We start from the raw sequence: 18,019 nt of genomic DNA on the forward strand, positions 1-18,019 counted from the left end.
TTGCGAAGCTGTCATATTTTTGGCCAGAATTTTAGTTTTTGTATATTAACTTTAAATCCAGAAACCTTCCCATATTGTATTATTATCTCCATCAGGTCCACAACAGAGTTCTCCGGCTGGGTCACTGTAACAACCAGATCATCTGCGAACGCTCTCAATCTATAATCCTGATCTCTAATTTGTATACCCTTAATTTTTTCCGAATTCCATATTTTAACCAATAATATCTCCAATGTTAACACAAATAACAAGGGCGATAACGGACACCCTTGCCTTGTGCCCTTCTCAATATTACATGCTTCTGTCAGGCTATTATTAACTATTATTCGGGCAGTTTGTTTTTGATATAATGCCCTAATCGGTTGCAAAAAATTTTCCCCAAAATTCATTTTATCTAGAACTTTCATCAAAAATTGCCAATTCAATTGATCAATTGATTCAATTGATTCACTGCTAAGCTTGTAAGCCGCCCTGAGTCTTCGGAGAAGGGCGGGATATAAATGGAATTAAAAATAAAAAAAAAATAAAAAAAAAAAAAATCCGCTGGATTCAAAATCAAAGCCTTTTCTTTTTCCTTAATTTCATTCTCCAATTCTTTCCTTCTGGCTTCCAAAGTACGTCTGTGTTTATTATTCATATATATCAACACCCCTCTCATATAGGCCTTGCTAGCATCCCAAACCATGTCCATAGAAGTATCCTTATTCATACAGTATTAATTTCAAAAAAATCCTTCATCCGCTGTTTACATTCTTCCACATTTCTCTGGTTTCTAAACAAATTCTCATTTACGCGCCATGAGCGCCTATCTCTATTCTCCTTATTAATCTCTAACCAGACTGGGCTGTGATCAGAAATATTTCTTGCACATATCTTTACCTTCTTAATCCTAGAAAAAAAGTCATTAGTCAGCAAAATAAAATCGATCCTGGAAAAAGATTGATGTCTGTCAGAAAAAAAAGTATAGTCCTTTTCACGCAGATGTATGTCACGCCAAATATCTCGCAGTTCCAAATCATCCTTCATTTCAAAAAAGGATTTAGGCAGTCTAGCATGACTCGGAACGCGCTTAAAAGAACCAGCCTTGTCCATCTGTACATCCAAAACACCATTCCAGTCCCCCATAAAAATAAACGATTTGTAATCCAACTGAGTAAGCTTTGTGTGAAGTAAACTAAAAAAATCAGCTTGTTGTTGATTAGGAGCATACAATCCAACTAAAAGCGTCTTTTTACCTTCTAACAGCAACTCTATCATAACGTATCTTCCATGCTTATCTGCTTCAATTAATTCCGCTGTTAAAGCACTTTTAACATAAACAACCACTCCATAGAAGAATGGACCTTAAAGGTTTCTGACCTGGCAGAGATGGCAAAGATATCGGCTTATTTGAAAGATCACTCGCAAGAACGTTATATTATGGAGTGGAGAAAATGGATCGAGTATATCCAGAATAAATATGGGACTAAAAAGTTTCATGTAGCATTTGAATAAGTCTTCCTTTCTTTTCTCTTTTTATTTTCTCTTTTTTTATATATTTTATATTAATAGTGTTTGTAGTTATCCTATATGAGCTAGAGAGAGAGAGATTTTAGAGTTTATGGTTGTTAGCATATGGATGTTTATGATTGTTTTTTGTTTTTTATACCTTGTACTTAGCTCTGGGAAGTTGGGGGGGAGGGGAGGGGGGGAGGGGTAGGGAGGGAGGGATAGGGGAGGGGTAGGGGGGATTGTTAAAGATAAAATGTATGATAAAACTTTTCAATAAAAAAAAACAACCACTCCATTTTTCTTATTCATTGCAGAAGCAACAAATTGCGTGCCCAACCTTGAGTTCGATAAATACGTTATATTATGGAGTGGAGAAAATGGATTGAGTATATCCAGAACAAATATGGGACTAAAAAGTTTCATGTAGCATTTGAATAAGTCTTCCTTTTTTTTCTCTTTTTTTCTCTTTTTTTTTATATATTTTATATTAATAGTGTTTGTAGTTATCCTATATGAGCTAGAGAGTGATAGATTTTAGAGTTTATGGTTGTTAGCATATGGATGTTTATGATTGTTCTTTTTGTTTTTTATACCTTGTACTTAGCTCTGGGAAGTCGGGGGTGGGGGGAGGGGAGGGGGGAGGGGTAGGGAGGGAGGGATAGGGGAGGGGTAGGGGGGACTGTTAAAGATAAAATGTATGACAAAACTTTTCAATAAAAAAAAAGAAGGGTGACTACATCATGAGAGTGAAGAACTTAAAGTTCAAACTCAGTGACAGCCATCAAGATAATGAACATCAAATATGTGAACAACCAGTTCTCTGTGTGGATGCCATTTCTGGAAGTCCATTCTGGGCAACAAAAAAATTAGCTGCTGGTTTTGCCAAAGTAGTGTAAACCAGCAGAATCCTACCACTGACATCTGGGCAATTCTAGACATTAGGTACACAGCTAGAATACTGGACTCAAGCAAAACTAAAAACCCTGGATAGGGAAACCAGAAAAAAAATGGCAATGAATCATGCCCTTCATCCATGCGGCAACATTGACAACCTATTTACCAAAGAAAATAGGTGGGATTTGAAATATTACATGTATACCAGACAATCAAAGAAAAAAAAGGGGCATTGGAAGAATATTTGAAGGACAATGAAGAAGAGGAAGAGGAAGATTGACGCTAGTATACCACAAAGTATTACATGGCCACTATACTTAAAAAAAACCGCTAACAGGCCAAGCAGATGAAAATATGTAGCAATGATTAAGATCAGGAAAGTTGAAGAAAGAGAAGATTAATTCTAGCTGCACAACAGCAACCTTTAAACAAATGCATACAAAGGCAGGAATGAAAAGACAACAAGTGCCTGAACAAACAGTGGACCACCTAGTTCAGGGGTATCAAACTGCTGGCCCACAGGCTGATGTGTCATTCCTGCCTTTGTATGTCAAACTCACGTCATCCAGAAGCCACGCCCACCCCATTGCCAGCAATGGCAAAACCATCCCAATACATTGTGCGATGTCATGTGACATCGTGAGTTTGACATGTCTGACCTAGTTAGCAACTGCAAGAAGATTGCAGAGACTGACTGCAAACAACGGAATGACAAAGCAGTAACAATGGTGCATTGGAAGATCTTCCAGAAATACCATTTGCCTGCAAGCAAGAACTGAGGGTACTACAAAGTAGTCAAAGTAATAGAAAATGAAGATGGTAAAATGTTCTTAGATTTTGGAATTCAAAGAGATAAGCACTTGCGACATCCCAGATTTAACAGCTGTCTATAAGTCAGACAAAACAAGTCTGGATAGTGGACATTGTAGTACCTGAAGAGAGCAGAATAGAAGACCAAGAATTGGAGAAAAGTCACAAAGTAAGAAAAGACCAACTATGGCAAAAGAAAGCCAAAGTAGTATCAATAATAATAGATGCCTTGGGGGCAATCCCAAAGGAGCACCACTTGAATACCAGTGGCACTGACAAAATCACCATCAATCAATTGTAAGGGGCAGCATTACTTGGAACAGCTCACATCATCAAACATCTGTCTATCCCAGGTCCTTAGGAAGGACTCAATAGGAGAATAAAAAGGTGAAATCCACTCTAAATATCTGTCTGACTGTGTGACCAATTATAATAAGTTCATAAAATTATATGAGCTTTCCTAATTAAATATACAGTGGATTTTTATAAATAGATTTTTTTAAAAAAAAATAGATATTTTCTTTAACTTTCATAGTATTTGCAACACTAATTCTAGGCAGAATCTTGGAATTATAAATAGAATTGCTTTGAAAGAATAAATAGCTTGAGGCAGTATTCAGATATTCCACAGATGCTATAATCTGGACATGTTTGATTACTGTATTTACAGCTTTTTCATTGTTATATATATAATGCTCAAAAAATAAAGGGAACACAAGATAAGACATCCTATTATTAAATACAGTACATTGTGTTGTTTAAGTGTTCCCTTTATTTTTTTGAGCAGTATATATTATATATATGTGTGTGTGTGTGTGTGTGTGTGTGTGTGTGTGTGTGTATAGGCTATAGTTCTTAAATCACAGATCTTGCAATGCCAGAATGCTTGATAACACAGCAAACTGATTTTACTCACAAAACTCTGCAGACTTTTTAGGAGCTTATATATATTTGGACATCTACTGGCTTCTCCACATCAAGTATACAAAATTAAAGATACAGTTGCTAATGAAATTACCTAATATTCTCACTAGACTTTTGATTTTACTTCATTGAGCTTAACATGATTTCAACAATGTTGAAAAATTTAGAGTATAACTTAACATTCAGCAGTGACCATACCTTCTAAATAATGTTCCAAATATAGAAGAAGAAACTTGCAGGTACTTACCTGAGAATGAATAAATTAGCCAAGAGACATCCAAACTAGCACATACACTATTGCATCCAGTTCCTCTAAGCTTTCATTGACATAAGCAGCACTTCTATACATCTATTGCAAACAAAAGAGTTACTCTTTACAGAAAGAGAAGTGGCTGCTAATTTCATAGTTTCACACTTATCTGAGCAGCATCTTGAGAATCTGCCATAAAATCTATGCAACAGACCTATAACTAACATGTATTAGCACCCTTAGTCTGTTCTCACAAGACAATTTAAGTCTTGTGAGCTGGTAAATCCCCATTAATGCCAAGTAATGGGTGATGAGTGCTAATTTAATTTCAACTGTTGATTGAATCTTAATTCAATTTGGTTTAGAGATCGGTTTGATCTCAAATCATTGAATCAGATTAATTCAATTCAGCTTGCTGAACTGGTTCAAGAGAGCTTTTGCCTATGCTGAAAAGTCTTTCTAAATCATTGATTAAGCTTGGAAAATCAATTTGATTCAGAGATTCAATCAAATCACCTTGTAATTGTATCTCCAATTCAAAGCTTTGCACAGCCCTTGCATATAACAAATAAGCTTGTGGTACTAATGAAGCCTGTTCAAAAAAATGAAAGTAGGAGCACCGCAAGACAATGTTATCAGCTCTGTTATAGAAAGAAAACAAATTTAATCATTCTTCCCTGCAGCTGCTAAGTCCTTAAAATAGCATGCTTACTTTATGCAATTAACATCTCATCTAGCATCACCAGGAGAAAGCAAAGATATCATTTTTTTTAACAGAGAACATTTATAAGGTGCAGAGTGACTACCAGCAGCCTATAGTCAGAAAATAACTTTTGAAAATATGGCTCATTAACTCTTTCTGCAGAATTTACCCACATGTAGGAATTCTTGCCAAAATGCCATTTTACATGCATAAGATTACAAAGGTATCACCCATGCTTTCTTAATGTAGTTAATAGATAATGTACTTCTATATTTTTGCATATATAATCCATCTTCTGCTCCAGCATCCATACTATAAATAAACAGCATAATTATGATGACACCTAATTCGGATTATAAGATTTTTCACACAATTCAAACTGAATATTTCAAACTATTCAAAGTATTGAGAACATTCCCCAAAAGCATAAAATTCACACTATATTTAAGAAAGTGAAGTGGCTAAGGGGTCAAGCAGTTGCTCCATTTCTAGAACTGAGTTTGGTGTGTCCAGTCAATCCCTATTATACCATACTCTAGTTCTTTTTCCCATAGTAAAAAATCTATGAATTTGGGAGATAGGGTGGTTCATCTACATAACTTACCCCAGTATAGATATGGGTCACTTGACATTTCTTAAGGTCAGGAAAGCACAATGTCCTGCCTGTATCCCCAATTTGTATTTTGCTGTGCAGTAAGTGATGTTTTCAGTCAAATGATGGACCTGACGGTAATGCACTATGGGCTGGGATAAGCCCAAATGCTATTGCCATTTTCTTTTCTACCAACCAGGAGGTATAAAGAAGAAACAGAATCCACTAATCATGAGCAATGGGGGAAACAGGGCATCACTAGGGGCAGTGTGGAGGGAAGACCTGAAAAGCAGAAAGGAATTTCTTAAGATGGCTTCATTTCTAGCAGGTTTATGTACAGGAATCCAGCAGCTTAATACTGCAGCGTACAAAAATACAAACAAAACATCAAAAACTAAGTGAGGCAGCAGGGTCTATCTACTATGAATAAAATCATCAGTGATCCAAGGAGAAGACAAACATTTAAACATTTGAATATATAAAGGATAGTTGCAGGAATTGGGTACATCCAGTTTAATGAAAAGAAGAACTAGGAGGGGTGACATGATAGCAGTATTCCAATATTTGCCACAAAGAAGTGGGGGTCAAGCTATTCTCCAAAGCACCTGAAGGCAGAAAAAAGAAGCAATGGATGGAAACTAATCAAGGAGAGAAGCAACCTAGAACTAAGGAGAAATTTTCTGACAGTCAGAACATTTAATCAGTGGAATGACTTGCCTCCAGAAGTTGTGGATGTTTCAACACTGGAAGTTTTTAAGAAGAGACTGGACAACAATTTGTCTGAAATGGTATAGGGTTTCCTGCCTTAGGAGGGGGTTGGTCTAGAAGACCTCTAAGGTCCTTTCCAAATCTGTTATTATGTTATTTTGAATGCTTCAGTAAAAACATTTCTGGTGTTATTCTTTAATTGGCTATTTTCAAAAAGAAGATTATATCAAGTAGTAAGAACAAACTCTATAAGACAGTACCTATGAAGATCTATTAGATTTTATCATGCCATAACCAGCTGACTACAATATACTTTTCTCCCTTCTCTTTGACAGCACAAAATGTCCATAATCTGTCCTTTGAAGCAACAATGATTAAAGGAGTCTCCTCAAAAATATGTACACAGTATTTAGAATGTACAAATGGAAACATCTAAATCTGCTTCAGATTGGCCACCATCTTTATCTGTTAACAAAACTGAAATTTGATAGCTTTCAACATGGTTGTGGTGGAATGTGAGTTTTATGAAGAATTTCTGTAACACACAAGAGAGAGAATTCTTGTGTAAAGCACAAGAGAGAGAACAAAGAGAACTCAGTTGCTGTTGCTTTAATTTTCCTCTTTAAAATTAGATAGAAATCCCTCCATAGATAGCTGAAGAAAGCTCTAGTGATGGTAACAATTTGCTAGCTGGAAAAATGTCAAGACTTCAACCCATATGACACATTTGCTATTACACTGCCATTAAGCACTGAATACGGAGGAGTCTTAGGGAGGGGAAAAAAACTAATTGCATCAAGATATTCTATGCCTTATCAGAGATTCAGAACAGAATGCTTCAATTCACAGATGACCATTTTCATCCGTCCCTTCTTAAACATTTGATTCCAGACAGCCCAGTGGAGGGAAAAAAGAAAGTACTGATATATGCTGCCATGTGTCAGTTTAGTCATAAGTATAACCTATGAAACAGAGAAAAAAAATCGCAAGTTTACAATAGGTTAAATATTAATGCCAGATATGGAAAATCTGTTCCTCCCCCATTCAATCTGATGAAAGAATATTTGGTCTAGAGATCCTTTCAAAGTGAGAATTCAAAATATTATGGAAGGAATGGGGTTTTGCAAGTTTTAACAAATATGGATCTAAGGGATATCTTTATTCTGACTTTATTGCATGACCTCCATTCAGCATTCTGCAGTCTTCTTAGATCCCAAAATTTCCATAAAATTCTAAGAAAAATACATTAGAAATAAATCATATTAATAGCCTTTGTTAGTACTTGTGCTTGTTGTCACTGCTTAGAGTGAATTCAGCTTTCAGGAACATGTTATTTTTTCCCCTTTCCATAATGAAGAAATTTAGAGAAATTGTCCAATGTAACTATTCCTTTATTTGGTGGATAATGTTAATAATTCACAGGACTTCATTTTCCTTTAAATATAAATGGAACGCCACCACAATTGTAAACTGACCATTTCTTGACACTCATATTGAAATTGTTATATAAACAGAGACAGAGAACATTATGGATATATTTTTTCAGTATTGTTCATTGTTTTGTAATGGGTTTTATCAACAGGTGTCCTGTGATATGAAACAAGTGAAAACTTATAGCAATGGTGATTAAACAAGAGTCTGCTAGAAGAATTACAATTACGGGCTATTTGGCCATTTCTTTATAAGGAAGCTGGAAGGATGTGAAAAGTAAGGAAAAAAAGATAGCACTTGGACAGGGAAGGGAAGTCTGCTCATCTATGTAATAAATTGAACATAGATTGTGTTATAGGTTGTGCAGCAATAGTGTTCCATATGTATCTTCTTGTATCCTATATTTGTTGATATAATGCTATTGTTAAATAAAATATTGTTAAACTAGTCCTCCAATAAAAGGAGACATGCAGTATAACACCTATCACCTCAATTAAGGTACTATATGAAAAGATAACTCCAGTACCTCTAAGTATCATTGGTGGGTGGGGGTTGATGGTAAGACTTTAAATATAGTCACAAACATATAAGAAATCATGCCACTTCAGATCCAATGAACCCCCAGCATCAACCCCCAGTTTAAGTTGCTCTTAAACAATTTTGCATTGATTAAGCTCTTAAACAAAAACTAAATTTGCTCTTTGTTTGGTAAAATGGTGGGGGTACCATCCTTTGATGGTGTTGTGATTCCGGGTAAGCCTGTGGGTTCGGCAGTTGGGTTGGACGACTCAGAGGAGGAGGAGGGGGTGTTGAAGAGCTTGCTGATGATGGCTTTGAGGCTCCACAGAGCCCTCAGCCAGGCCCCTCTCACCTGGTCACGACGGAGACCCAGCTGTGTGAGCCTGACAGCGTGGATGAAGATGACCCACAGCTGGCCCTGTTCAAGGACACCCGACGCAGGAGGCAGTCAATCAGGAGTAAACAGAGGAAGACAATGGGGCACCTCAGAAGGAGGCAGAGAGAAGCCACGCCCTGAACTGTATAAAAGGGGAATGCGTGGGAGGGTTGGTTTGCTGAAGGCAACCGCTTGAAAAGCTCCTGTTTCTTGGTTCGTGTCTTGTTTTGTTTGTTTTTGTATTCATAAATTTGGCAGGCTTAATTCCAGTCTCTTGCCTTCTTGTAAAAGGGGTTGTCCCTGCCTTTTCTGCAGGGCCGGTAGCAGGCTGGTACAGAACAGATGGTTCAGAAAAAAGTCCACCTCTTGTCATCAGTAAGGGATGCGGTGGCTCAGTGGGTTAGGATGCTGAGCTTGTCGATCAGAAGGTCGGCAGTTTGGCAGGTCGAATCCTGAGTGCCGCGTAACAGAGTGAGCGCCTGTTATTCATCCCAGCTTCTGCCAACCTAGCAGTTTGAAAGCACGTAAAAATGCAAGTAGAAAAATAGGGACCACTATGGTGGGAAGGTAACAGCGTTCCATGCGCCTTTGGCGTCTAGTCATGCCGGCCACATGACCACGGAGACGTCCTCGGACAAGCGCTGGCTCTTCAGCTTTGAAACGGAGATGAGCACTGGCCCCTACAGTTGGAAACAACTAGCACGCATGTGCGGGGGAACCTTTACCTTTACCTTACCTGTCATCAGTAGAATGTCCTAGTGCAGGTTGTCAAACTGCTGGCCCATGGACCAGATGCATCATGCCAAAACTGTGCCCACCCCATTGCTGGCAATGGAAAAAGTCACAATTTGTCATGACACATCATGTGACATGGTCATTCCAAGGTCTACCTCTTTTGGATGTACAAAGGTGGGATTTCACTCCCCCAATCTTGCCCACTATTTTGATACTAATGAGCCTAATGAATGTCCTGCAGAAATACACTTAGAAAACTTTTTACATTTCTTGGTTGTATGTTTTGTAGATGCTGTTATAAAAAGAAATGTGTTTCATAGTTTCACATTTATTGACTCCAAGCTTACCAACACATAGTATTTACCTTAATCAAGTCAAGGAAATATGGCCTGATGAAATTAGAGTTACAAACTTGTTACATGTGAATGACAGTGTGAACTGATGTATGATTTTAAAGAAACAATTGTTATTTTTCAAATATTTTTGAAAACAATTTTTTTACCTTGCCAGAATGAGATCTGTTCAATGATCTAATGCTTTTAACTTGCTAATCTTCTTCCTGCTAGTTTTCCATAACATAAGGTGTGGTTTGAGAGAAGATGGGTCTGTTTTTCCAAAATACTGTGTTGTACAATTGAAGAGTTCAGCCTGAACAATAACTTAGGACTCTTAGAAAGTTATGCTGTTTACAGTGCAGTGTTAGCAAATTTATCAAGGCAATTACAAACCAATGAGACTTGTATACTAAGAATTAAAACAATTACAATATTGAAAGGTTCATATAAATTTATCATCTTAATTCTGTGTCTATTATCATATTCAAAAGTAAAGAATATACTAACTACTAAATCTAACCTTTACTGTCTATTCACCTACAAAATTATTGTAATTATTTCTCAAAACCACACATGTTAATATTTTAACTGTAAAAATATTTGTTGCATAAAGAAACAAGCTGCTAAACAATTAGAAATGTGCCTTGTCTTATTCCTGAGTGATACAAAGTAATAAGATACGATTAATAAAAGAAAGTAATTAGTAGATCCACTTACCAGTTGACAAACTACTACTTCTTTTTAATCTCTTATGATTTAAACCTTTCAGATAATCTCCATGCCTGGACTGTTATAGATATGGAATTTAATTCATAATTCTGTAGTCACTAATTTAAGATTACTTAAAATGTCATACCATATAAGTTTCAGTCACCTTTCAAATTATTGCACTGAAAGTGTTCATTAACTAAGATATCAACAGTATCGTTTTTTACATTTTAGTCTATGTTTCTTTTTCATTAGTGAAGAGAAGGAAAATTCACTAGCGGCAATATACAGTCCTTTGAACCTCCTCCTGCTTTTATGCAAATAAGATTCCAGTGGACTCTATAGAATTATTATTTATAGAACATATTTTCTTGGTAACTGCAAATTCATTCTCCTTCTTTCTTTGTTAAATATATCAATTGTCTGATACGGAATGTGGTCTCTAGTTCACTTACATATGTTCATAATTGCAGTCCACCCCATTCTAACAAAAAATTGTGATTTTGAATATGTATATTAAAGCCCATTTTCCTCTCAAAACATATTTTCAAAAAACACATTTTGTTTTCATTTTTTTAATACTACAGAACATTTCAAAATATTGAGAATGGGCAGTATAAGTTATCAAACAATTCCTACTTGTCTATTTTGGCTACAATGTAATAAAGAGTTCTAGACCAGGAACATCCAGCCTTGGCAACTTTAAAATCTGGAGACTGCTGGTTGGGGAATTCTGGGAGTTGAAGTCCACAGGTCTTAAAGTTGCCAAGGTTGGATATTTCTGTTCTAGACTCTGTGGGCCCTTGGCCTTATAGCTGGGCTTTTCTTATCCTCTTATCCATAAGAGTATTAACTTGGTCAGACTCATCACAAATAGTGGTTCCAGGGGAGCCACTTATGTTAGACCAGAAACAGGCTGTTAAAGCCATGATAAATACCATATTCCCCAAATTTCATTTATTGGCTACAATCTGCAGGATGACTGCAAACAGAAGTTAATGCACTCATATCCATAACATATAAAACAAATTAGTAGACAGAAGCAAAATATAGAAAGCCTCCAAAAAATTTTCCTAATTGTTTTATTTATTTGGGGATTTCTTTTCTTTCAGGATTGCTTGATGCTATGCTCTGAAGCATAGACAATATTAGTAATTATATAGTAGCTAATTAATTACCGATTGAGCAATGGATGCATTAATGAAATCAACAACAGCAGTAACAGAATTGCTACTGAAAACAATTTCTTATTATTATCGTAGATATCTGAGGAAGATGGGTGGTTTAGAAATATTTTGTGTTTTTAAAATCCAACATTATCGTAAAAATGTAACTTTATGAAGAAATTATGATAATTCCAAAGACGAGAGAGAGAGAGAGGGAGGGAGGGAAGATGGGAGGGAGAGAGAAAAAAAAAAGAGAGAATGGCTTACAATATGTTTTCACATTTTCAACATGCCTAGATTACAGATAAATGCTCAATATACACATGCACACACACACACAAACAAACACACACACCGAGAGAAGTGCTACGGACATGGTAATTAGGATCATGAAATTCCTGTAAGAGTTTCACCTCTAATATCATACCTTCTGCATCATGATTATAATTCATGAAGTGAGAATATTAATAACAGTAATTAAAACGAGGATATGGTTCTAGATTGTAAGTGTTATAACCATAGACACAAATTCTAAATAAACAATTCTATAGACAGGATCATTAGCTGTAAATTCCAGTCTTGATTTATAGGTTGAGAGAATAGCAGTCAATCCATGTTATATTAAACTAAGCCTTTATCCCTTCTTTTTAATCTCGTATGATTGTTAACCTTTAATAACTTTTTCTCTCATGTTATCTTCCTGACCTACAGTATGTTTCAATATCAGTAGTAATGATGGTTATGGAGATTCTCAGTCATCCAGGTCATGGATGTCCCAAAGGTGCTTTTTCAAAAGGCAACTAGACTTTTGGTGTGTGTTTTTTTCTCTTGAAGACATTTTGTGTTGTTGTTTGTTTTTTTGCTTGAAGACATTTTACTTCTCACCCAAGAAATATCTTCTGAACTGAGGATGTTTCTTGAATGAGAAACAAAACATCTTCAAGAGAAAACAAACACAGAAAGTCCAGCTGCCTTTTGGAAAAGCGCCTGTGGGAAAATAGTAATGATGTTATTTTTCATTTTTTTTCTGTGAAGCATTCCCTAAATTACCTTCTCCAATATGACATACTCCACTAATACGGTGGGACTAAAATCACTAGCTGTGAATCCTGGATAATGCAGTGCCAACACATTGTAAGAACTTCAATTTAAAGTTTTGTCGCCTCTTTCTTCCATTAAAACAAATTTAAAGTTCACGGTAATTCAGGTTCTCCATCTTTTTCCTCAATTGGTTAACTCTCCCTTCTTCCATATAGTGTCTCTTAGTCTTCTGACTTTAGATTACAGATTTTTTGGAATTCCTGCTTTTTTGTTTGATTCTAATTATGATATGCTCTGATGCACATAAATCATCATTAATATTTATTATTAATAATAACACTGTCATAATAATTGCTTAATCGGTAATACGTTAATTGTATTTGCACAGATAGAATTAGTTCACGTCAGATAAAGTCAGAGTAGTGAAAGCAGTTTGTAAACTGATACATAATTGTGATAATTCTATTTTTTAAATACCAAATGTCAAGTGATAGAAAATATTGTATGACCTTTCTTTTCCAGCAGAAGCTAACTTCCACAAAAGATTATGATGAATCTTCATATAATTTAATACTTGTCAGATCTTGAATTGATAGTCATATAATTTCATTGCTGCAGCTCTATGGATATTTATAGAATTAAAGGCAATTGAGCATAAAAAACTTTTCAGCATACAATCTAAACTCTTAGTGAACTTAATAGGATTTGCTCCTTCTATGTAGATGCATATAGAACTGGGTTGTCAGCACATCCATTAGCTCCTATTAAAATGTTCCAAGGCTTTTTATGGTGTACTGGACCAATAAAAAGTCCAGAAGGAAGCTTAAATCCACTTGAATCAGTCCCACTGAATTTAATGGGGATTACTTCTGAACACCTATTTACATTACATTTTACCTCTATTAAATTAATTTTCTTCTTCAAAAATCTCCATCCCACAATTAACAGCAAGTCCAAATACCTATCCTATGGAATGGTACTAGTGGTGGCTAGTTAGCTATCTTCAATCAGATTTGTTGATATGAAGATTTAAAGTTTAAAAATGTTCTTAATTCTAAGTTTCCTTTTGCTGAAACAAAAAAAGAAACAAAATGTTTTGAGAACTTGTTTGCAGGACTTTATCCACACCTTGATTAATTACTGTTACTATTTTAAAGCAGTGAATTGTATACAAATTTTAATTGTGATTTCTGCAGCATCTCTTTCCCACAAGGTTTGAAAAGTATTGTCATATAGATAACTCTTTCAAGTCTCCATTACTGACAGTTGACTAGGAAAATGTTACTAATCATAGAACTATCTTCAAAATAGTCAAGAAGTTTAAACAACAAAACATACACTTAAAACATATCTGTATACTTTTAAGGATTTCAGTTATCCTTTAATGCTTCGGGATGCTGTTTCATTGTTTCATGTCTAGGGCTGCATAGATCTTCCAATTGCTTCAAAAGTTTGAATTTTTTAGGAAGAGACAGTTTTGGGAACTGAATTTTCCGCTCTGTTCAGAATGAAAATTTTCCAAGAGAAACCATGCGGCAATATTCATCTAGAAGGAAAAGTCATGATGTATAAATTCTCCTAAATCGTTCATCAGATAAGGCTTGTTTGTTTTGAATAACTTAAATAAGAACTTTAGAAGTTCTTATCTCTGGCTCATCTAGTCAACTCTGTAAATATTTTGCTTAGAGTAAATAGCAAAACACTGTTATATTGGTACAGTAATGTATAAGCCAACTCTTGAGAGAGCTCTAATTTCTTACAGATACTGTCCCAAGCAACGATTGAGATCATGGAAAAGGTTAAATAGGACTTTAAAGTCTTGCATTAGAAACCCCAATAGAAGAAGAAGAAGAAGAAGAAGAAGAAGAAGAAGAAGAAGAAGAAGAAGAAGAAGAAGAAGAAGAAGAAGAAGAAGAAGAAGAAGAAAAAGAAGAAGAAGAAGAAGAAGAAGAAGAAGAAGAAGAAGAAGAAGAAGAAGAAGAAGAAGAAGAAGAAGAAGAAGAAGAAGAAGAAGAAGAACTAAGGAAATAGATTGAGCTTGAAAGCTTTAGGATTTAGTTGACACCATTTACATACGCTCACATATGCATTTATGTGAAAAGGTAAGTAAGAACTGTAAGAACCGGTAAGAAGAACTATATCCTAATTTTATGAGACCCTATGCCTACTGACTCTGTAGGAAATGTTACTGAGTACAGTGAAGCTTATATCTGCATAAGATGATTGAAATAAGAGTATAAAAATATGAAAACATTTGGAAAGATACTGTTAGTGTCTACTGATGTCACTACATAGGCAGTAAATCAACTTATACAGACACTCAAGGCAAAATGTTAACTATAAATGATAAAAATAATGATACACTAATAAAAAAACAAATGTTCCGGACAAATTTGACCAATAGGATGAACCCGCTTTTAACCATATAATACATTAATTACGTAAGACCAATACATAATTGCAATTTTAGGAAAAATGTTTAAAATTTGAAATGGATCCAGTTTAATTTAAATAGATATCAGTCTCAGTTGGGTAGGTCAGTTGGGTAAGTTAGCAATTAGTATCTTAAGTCCCATCAAAATTAGTGGGTAAAAGTGGCTAAATCTGAATAAAACCTAATTTCATTAAAAATCAGACAGATAATCAAGGCAATGACCTATTCTATGCTATTTTGGATAGAGCTGGAACCATGCATAAATTGGCTTTTATCAATATTGCAAACTATTTTAAATTCTGCATGATCTTTGGGTTTTATATTCATCATCTGTAACATCTCAAAATGGCTACAGAAATCATTAGATTGCCAAGATATTTTAATTATTGGTTCTCACCAAATTAACTCTGAAACAAAAAAAGAATGCCTTTACAAGACCTAAGAGATGTGTAATTCCAAAATATGTCATAGAGTAAAGGCAGTAATCGCTGCAATGATCTTTGATGTTTTTGTTCATCATAATTCTATGGAGAACAAAAAGATGTTTGCTATAATTTACTTCCAGCCTTGCTTCCTAAATTGTAAGAGTGACCTCTAGTGCTTTGCTGCTCCGTTATAGTTCCTGAAGTCCTATTTTACTATAGATTGAAGAGGCATCTACCACCAAATAGTGCAATTCAGTTTCAATATTCTTCTGACAAAGGGATGAAATCGTGAAATAAAAAAAAAAGGAACAATGATAATTTTACAAACTGCATCTAGATACACTGCAGCAGGGAGCTTACAGGGAAAACTTGTTTCGTGCACTTGAACGTCAAATGAAGTAATATGAATGAATGACACAGAGAGAAACACACACAGAGAGAGACAGACACACACACAGGCAGTTTACCACTGCAGAGAATGGGATTTTTAATGATTGCATTTCAGTCTTTAAAGCAGTGAAATCATCCAACTTCCACTTTCCTCCTGATCTATTTCTTCACTGTTCTTGACAGCTTTCTTTTCAATGGTGCGACCGTGTTATTTATAAATCTCTTCTACTCCCAGTTCCTCTAACTCAAGTCCCCCTTCCTTGTTCCCTTCCTTCCCCGCCAGATCCCCTCATCACATAAACTTCCATCAATGAACTGTAAATCTGAATACATGGACTGGAACCCCAGCTAAAATATTTAATGCAAACTTAAGCCTTTCATTAAATGGGGCATTTAATCGTGGGTAGAAATGCTATCATACTGGTGCTATCATACATTTGCCTACAATGTACTTTGTACACATAATTATGTCTGAGTCATGTTTGGGACCTATTTATCCCATATCTACAAGAAATACTGATTACTAAGTTAGTAACTTTCTTAAGTTCAAGAGATGCACAGAGCTTTCTTTTACAAATTATTGTCTTTTCAGAAAGAAAAAAAAAGAAAGAAGGAACACCATTTTCACACTGCCGCTAACCTTCTGCTGTCTGGTCACACATGAACATTACTCTCTCCCTAATCAATGAACATCCCATAAAATCTTGTCCTCTACATTTGCTATGCTGTTGTAGAATAGAGAGTAACTCTCTTCCTTCACTCATGAAAAACATCCTTGTTCATAAAACTGCACATTGCTAAACGCAAAGCTGATGCAGCAGAGGGTATCACCCAGCATGCCAGCAGTTTCCCAGAAAAGACTCAACTCCTTGCTAAATATTGTGCTGCTCTATAGTAAACATTTAAAAGCGCAGGTGGGGAGGGGGAAGAGAATAAAAGACAGGTCTAGTGGGGGGTGGGGGGGAGGGAGGAAGGGAAAGAAATACAGCACAGCCTGCAATTAATAGTGAAATGTGAATTCCCTAGAGGCTATCATACGCTAAACTGCTCTGATCAGAATCTGGTCAAATCAAGTAAATGAAGAACACAAGGACATTTTCAGCATCTGAAATCTTTTCATCCCATCTATTTGCAGTTCCGATTGCAGCTGCCTTGATTCATTCGGAAAGCTCCCTTTTTAAAGTCCAGATTCCATTACAATAAGTCCTAAGTTTGCAGAACAGCCGAGTCTAAGTTTAGTATCCATTTGTAATACTCACAGAGGTCTCCAGCTGCTAGTATATTCCAAGGATGGACAGGTACCAGAAACAACAGCCTGAAGAAGATTTCAGTACAAGAATCCATGGTCTAGTTGAATGAGGCACCCCAAAGTGTCAAGAGTACCAGGAGACAAACCCAGCTGCTCTGTACTTCAGTTGTGCTCCAGGATCCTCTGTTTTCCTTTCTCCCTTCTCTCTCTCTTTGTGTTTTAGGGCTTCCCAGTAGCCAAATGGTTCAGTCAGATGCACTCTGCGTCTTCTCTCTCTTTCACACACACACACATGCAGCCACACACGGAGCGCACAAGATCTGCTCTTTTTCTCCTAACAGCAGCAATCCCCAGGGAGGATTCTGATGCACGGATCTCTAATTTCACAGAATCACTCAGAGCTAAACTGCTAGGCTGCCCTGTACAGTTTGGTTACTGAAGCTTCCTGTTCATGATGTGTCCCGGATACCCCTTGTGGTGACGGGTAGGAAATGTGAGTCTATGATGAAAGCCAGACAAAAAGAACAGCCTGCACATGTGTGCCAAAAGCAGTCTTCCTGCTGGATGGTGGCTGTACCCAATTCTTTATGGTCATTTCATACAAAGGGGAAATGGGCAGAAAGCAGAATGAAGCTGTATATCTGTTGCCATCAGAAGCTTCCTTTCCTCCATTCTGCTTTTTAACGTAACTTTCAGCAGCTACATTATTTGCAGGAAGAGAAGAGAATGTTCCTATTTTATACCAGTAATAGTTGCCATGAAGTCAAATATTTACTCTTCATACATGCATTATTTTTTGCATTGGACTAAAGACCTTTGATCTTCAATAAATACTTCA

The 18,019-nt window shown here is 36.0% G+C and overlaps 1 protein-coding gene across 1 annotated transcript in view; it reads right to left on the reverse strand.

The window, feature by feature from the left end:
- CNTNAP4 (contactin associated protein family member 4) overlaps nucleotides 1-17,276 on the reverse strand; it is a gene marked incomplete at both ends in the record, with an annotated part of 283,127 nt that extends 265,851 nt beyond the window's left edge. The window contains one exon of the mRNA XM_083353791.1: nucleotides 17,192-17,276. Within this exon, the coding sequence (XP_083209917.1) occupies nucleotides 17,192-17,276 (85 nt within the window). The remainder of the gene's footprint in view (nucleotides 1-17,191) is intronic.
- Nucleotides 17,277-18,019: the final 743 nt, after the last annotated feature.

Source organism: Vipera ursinii, assembly GCF_947247035.1.
Source record: "Vipera ursinii genome assembly, chromosome: 2".
Lineage (NCBI taxonomy): Eukaryota > Metazoa > Chordata > Lepidosauria > Squamata > Viperidae > Vipera > Vipera ursinii.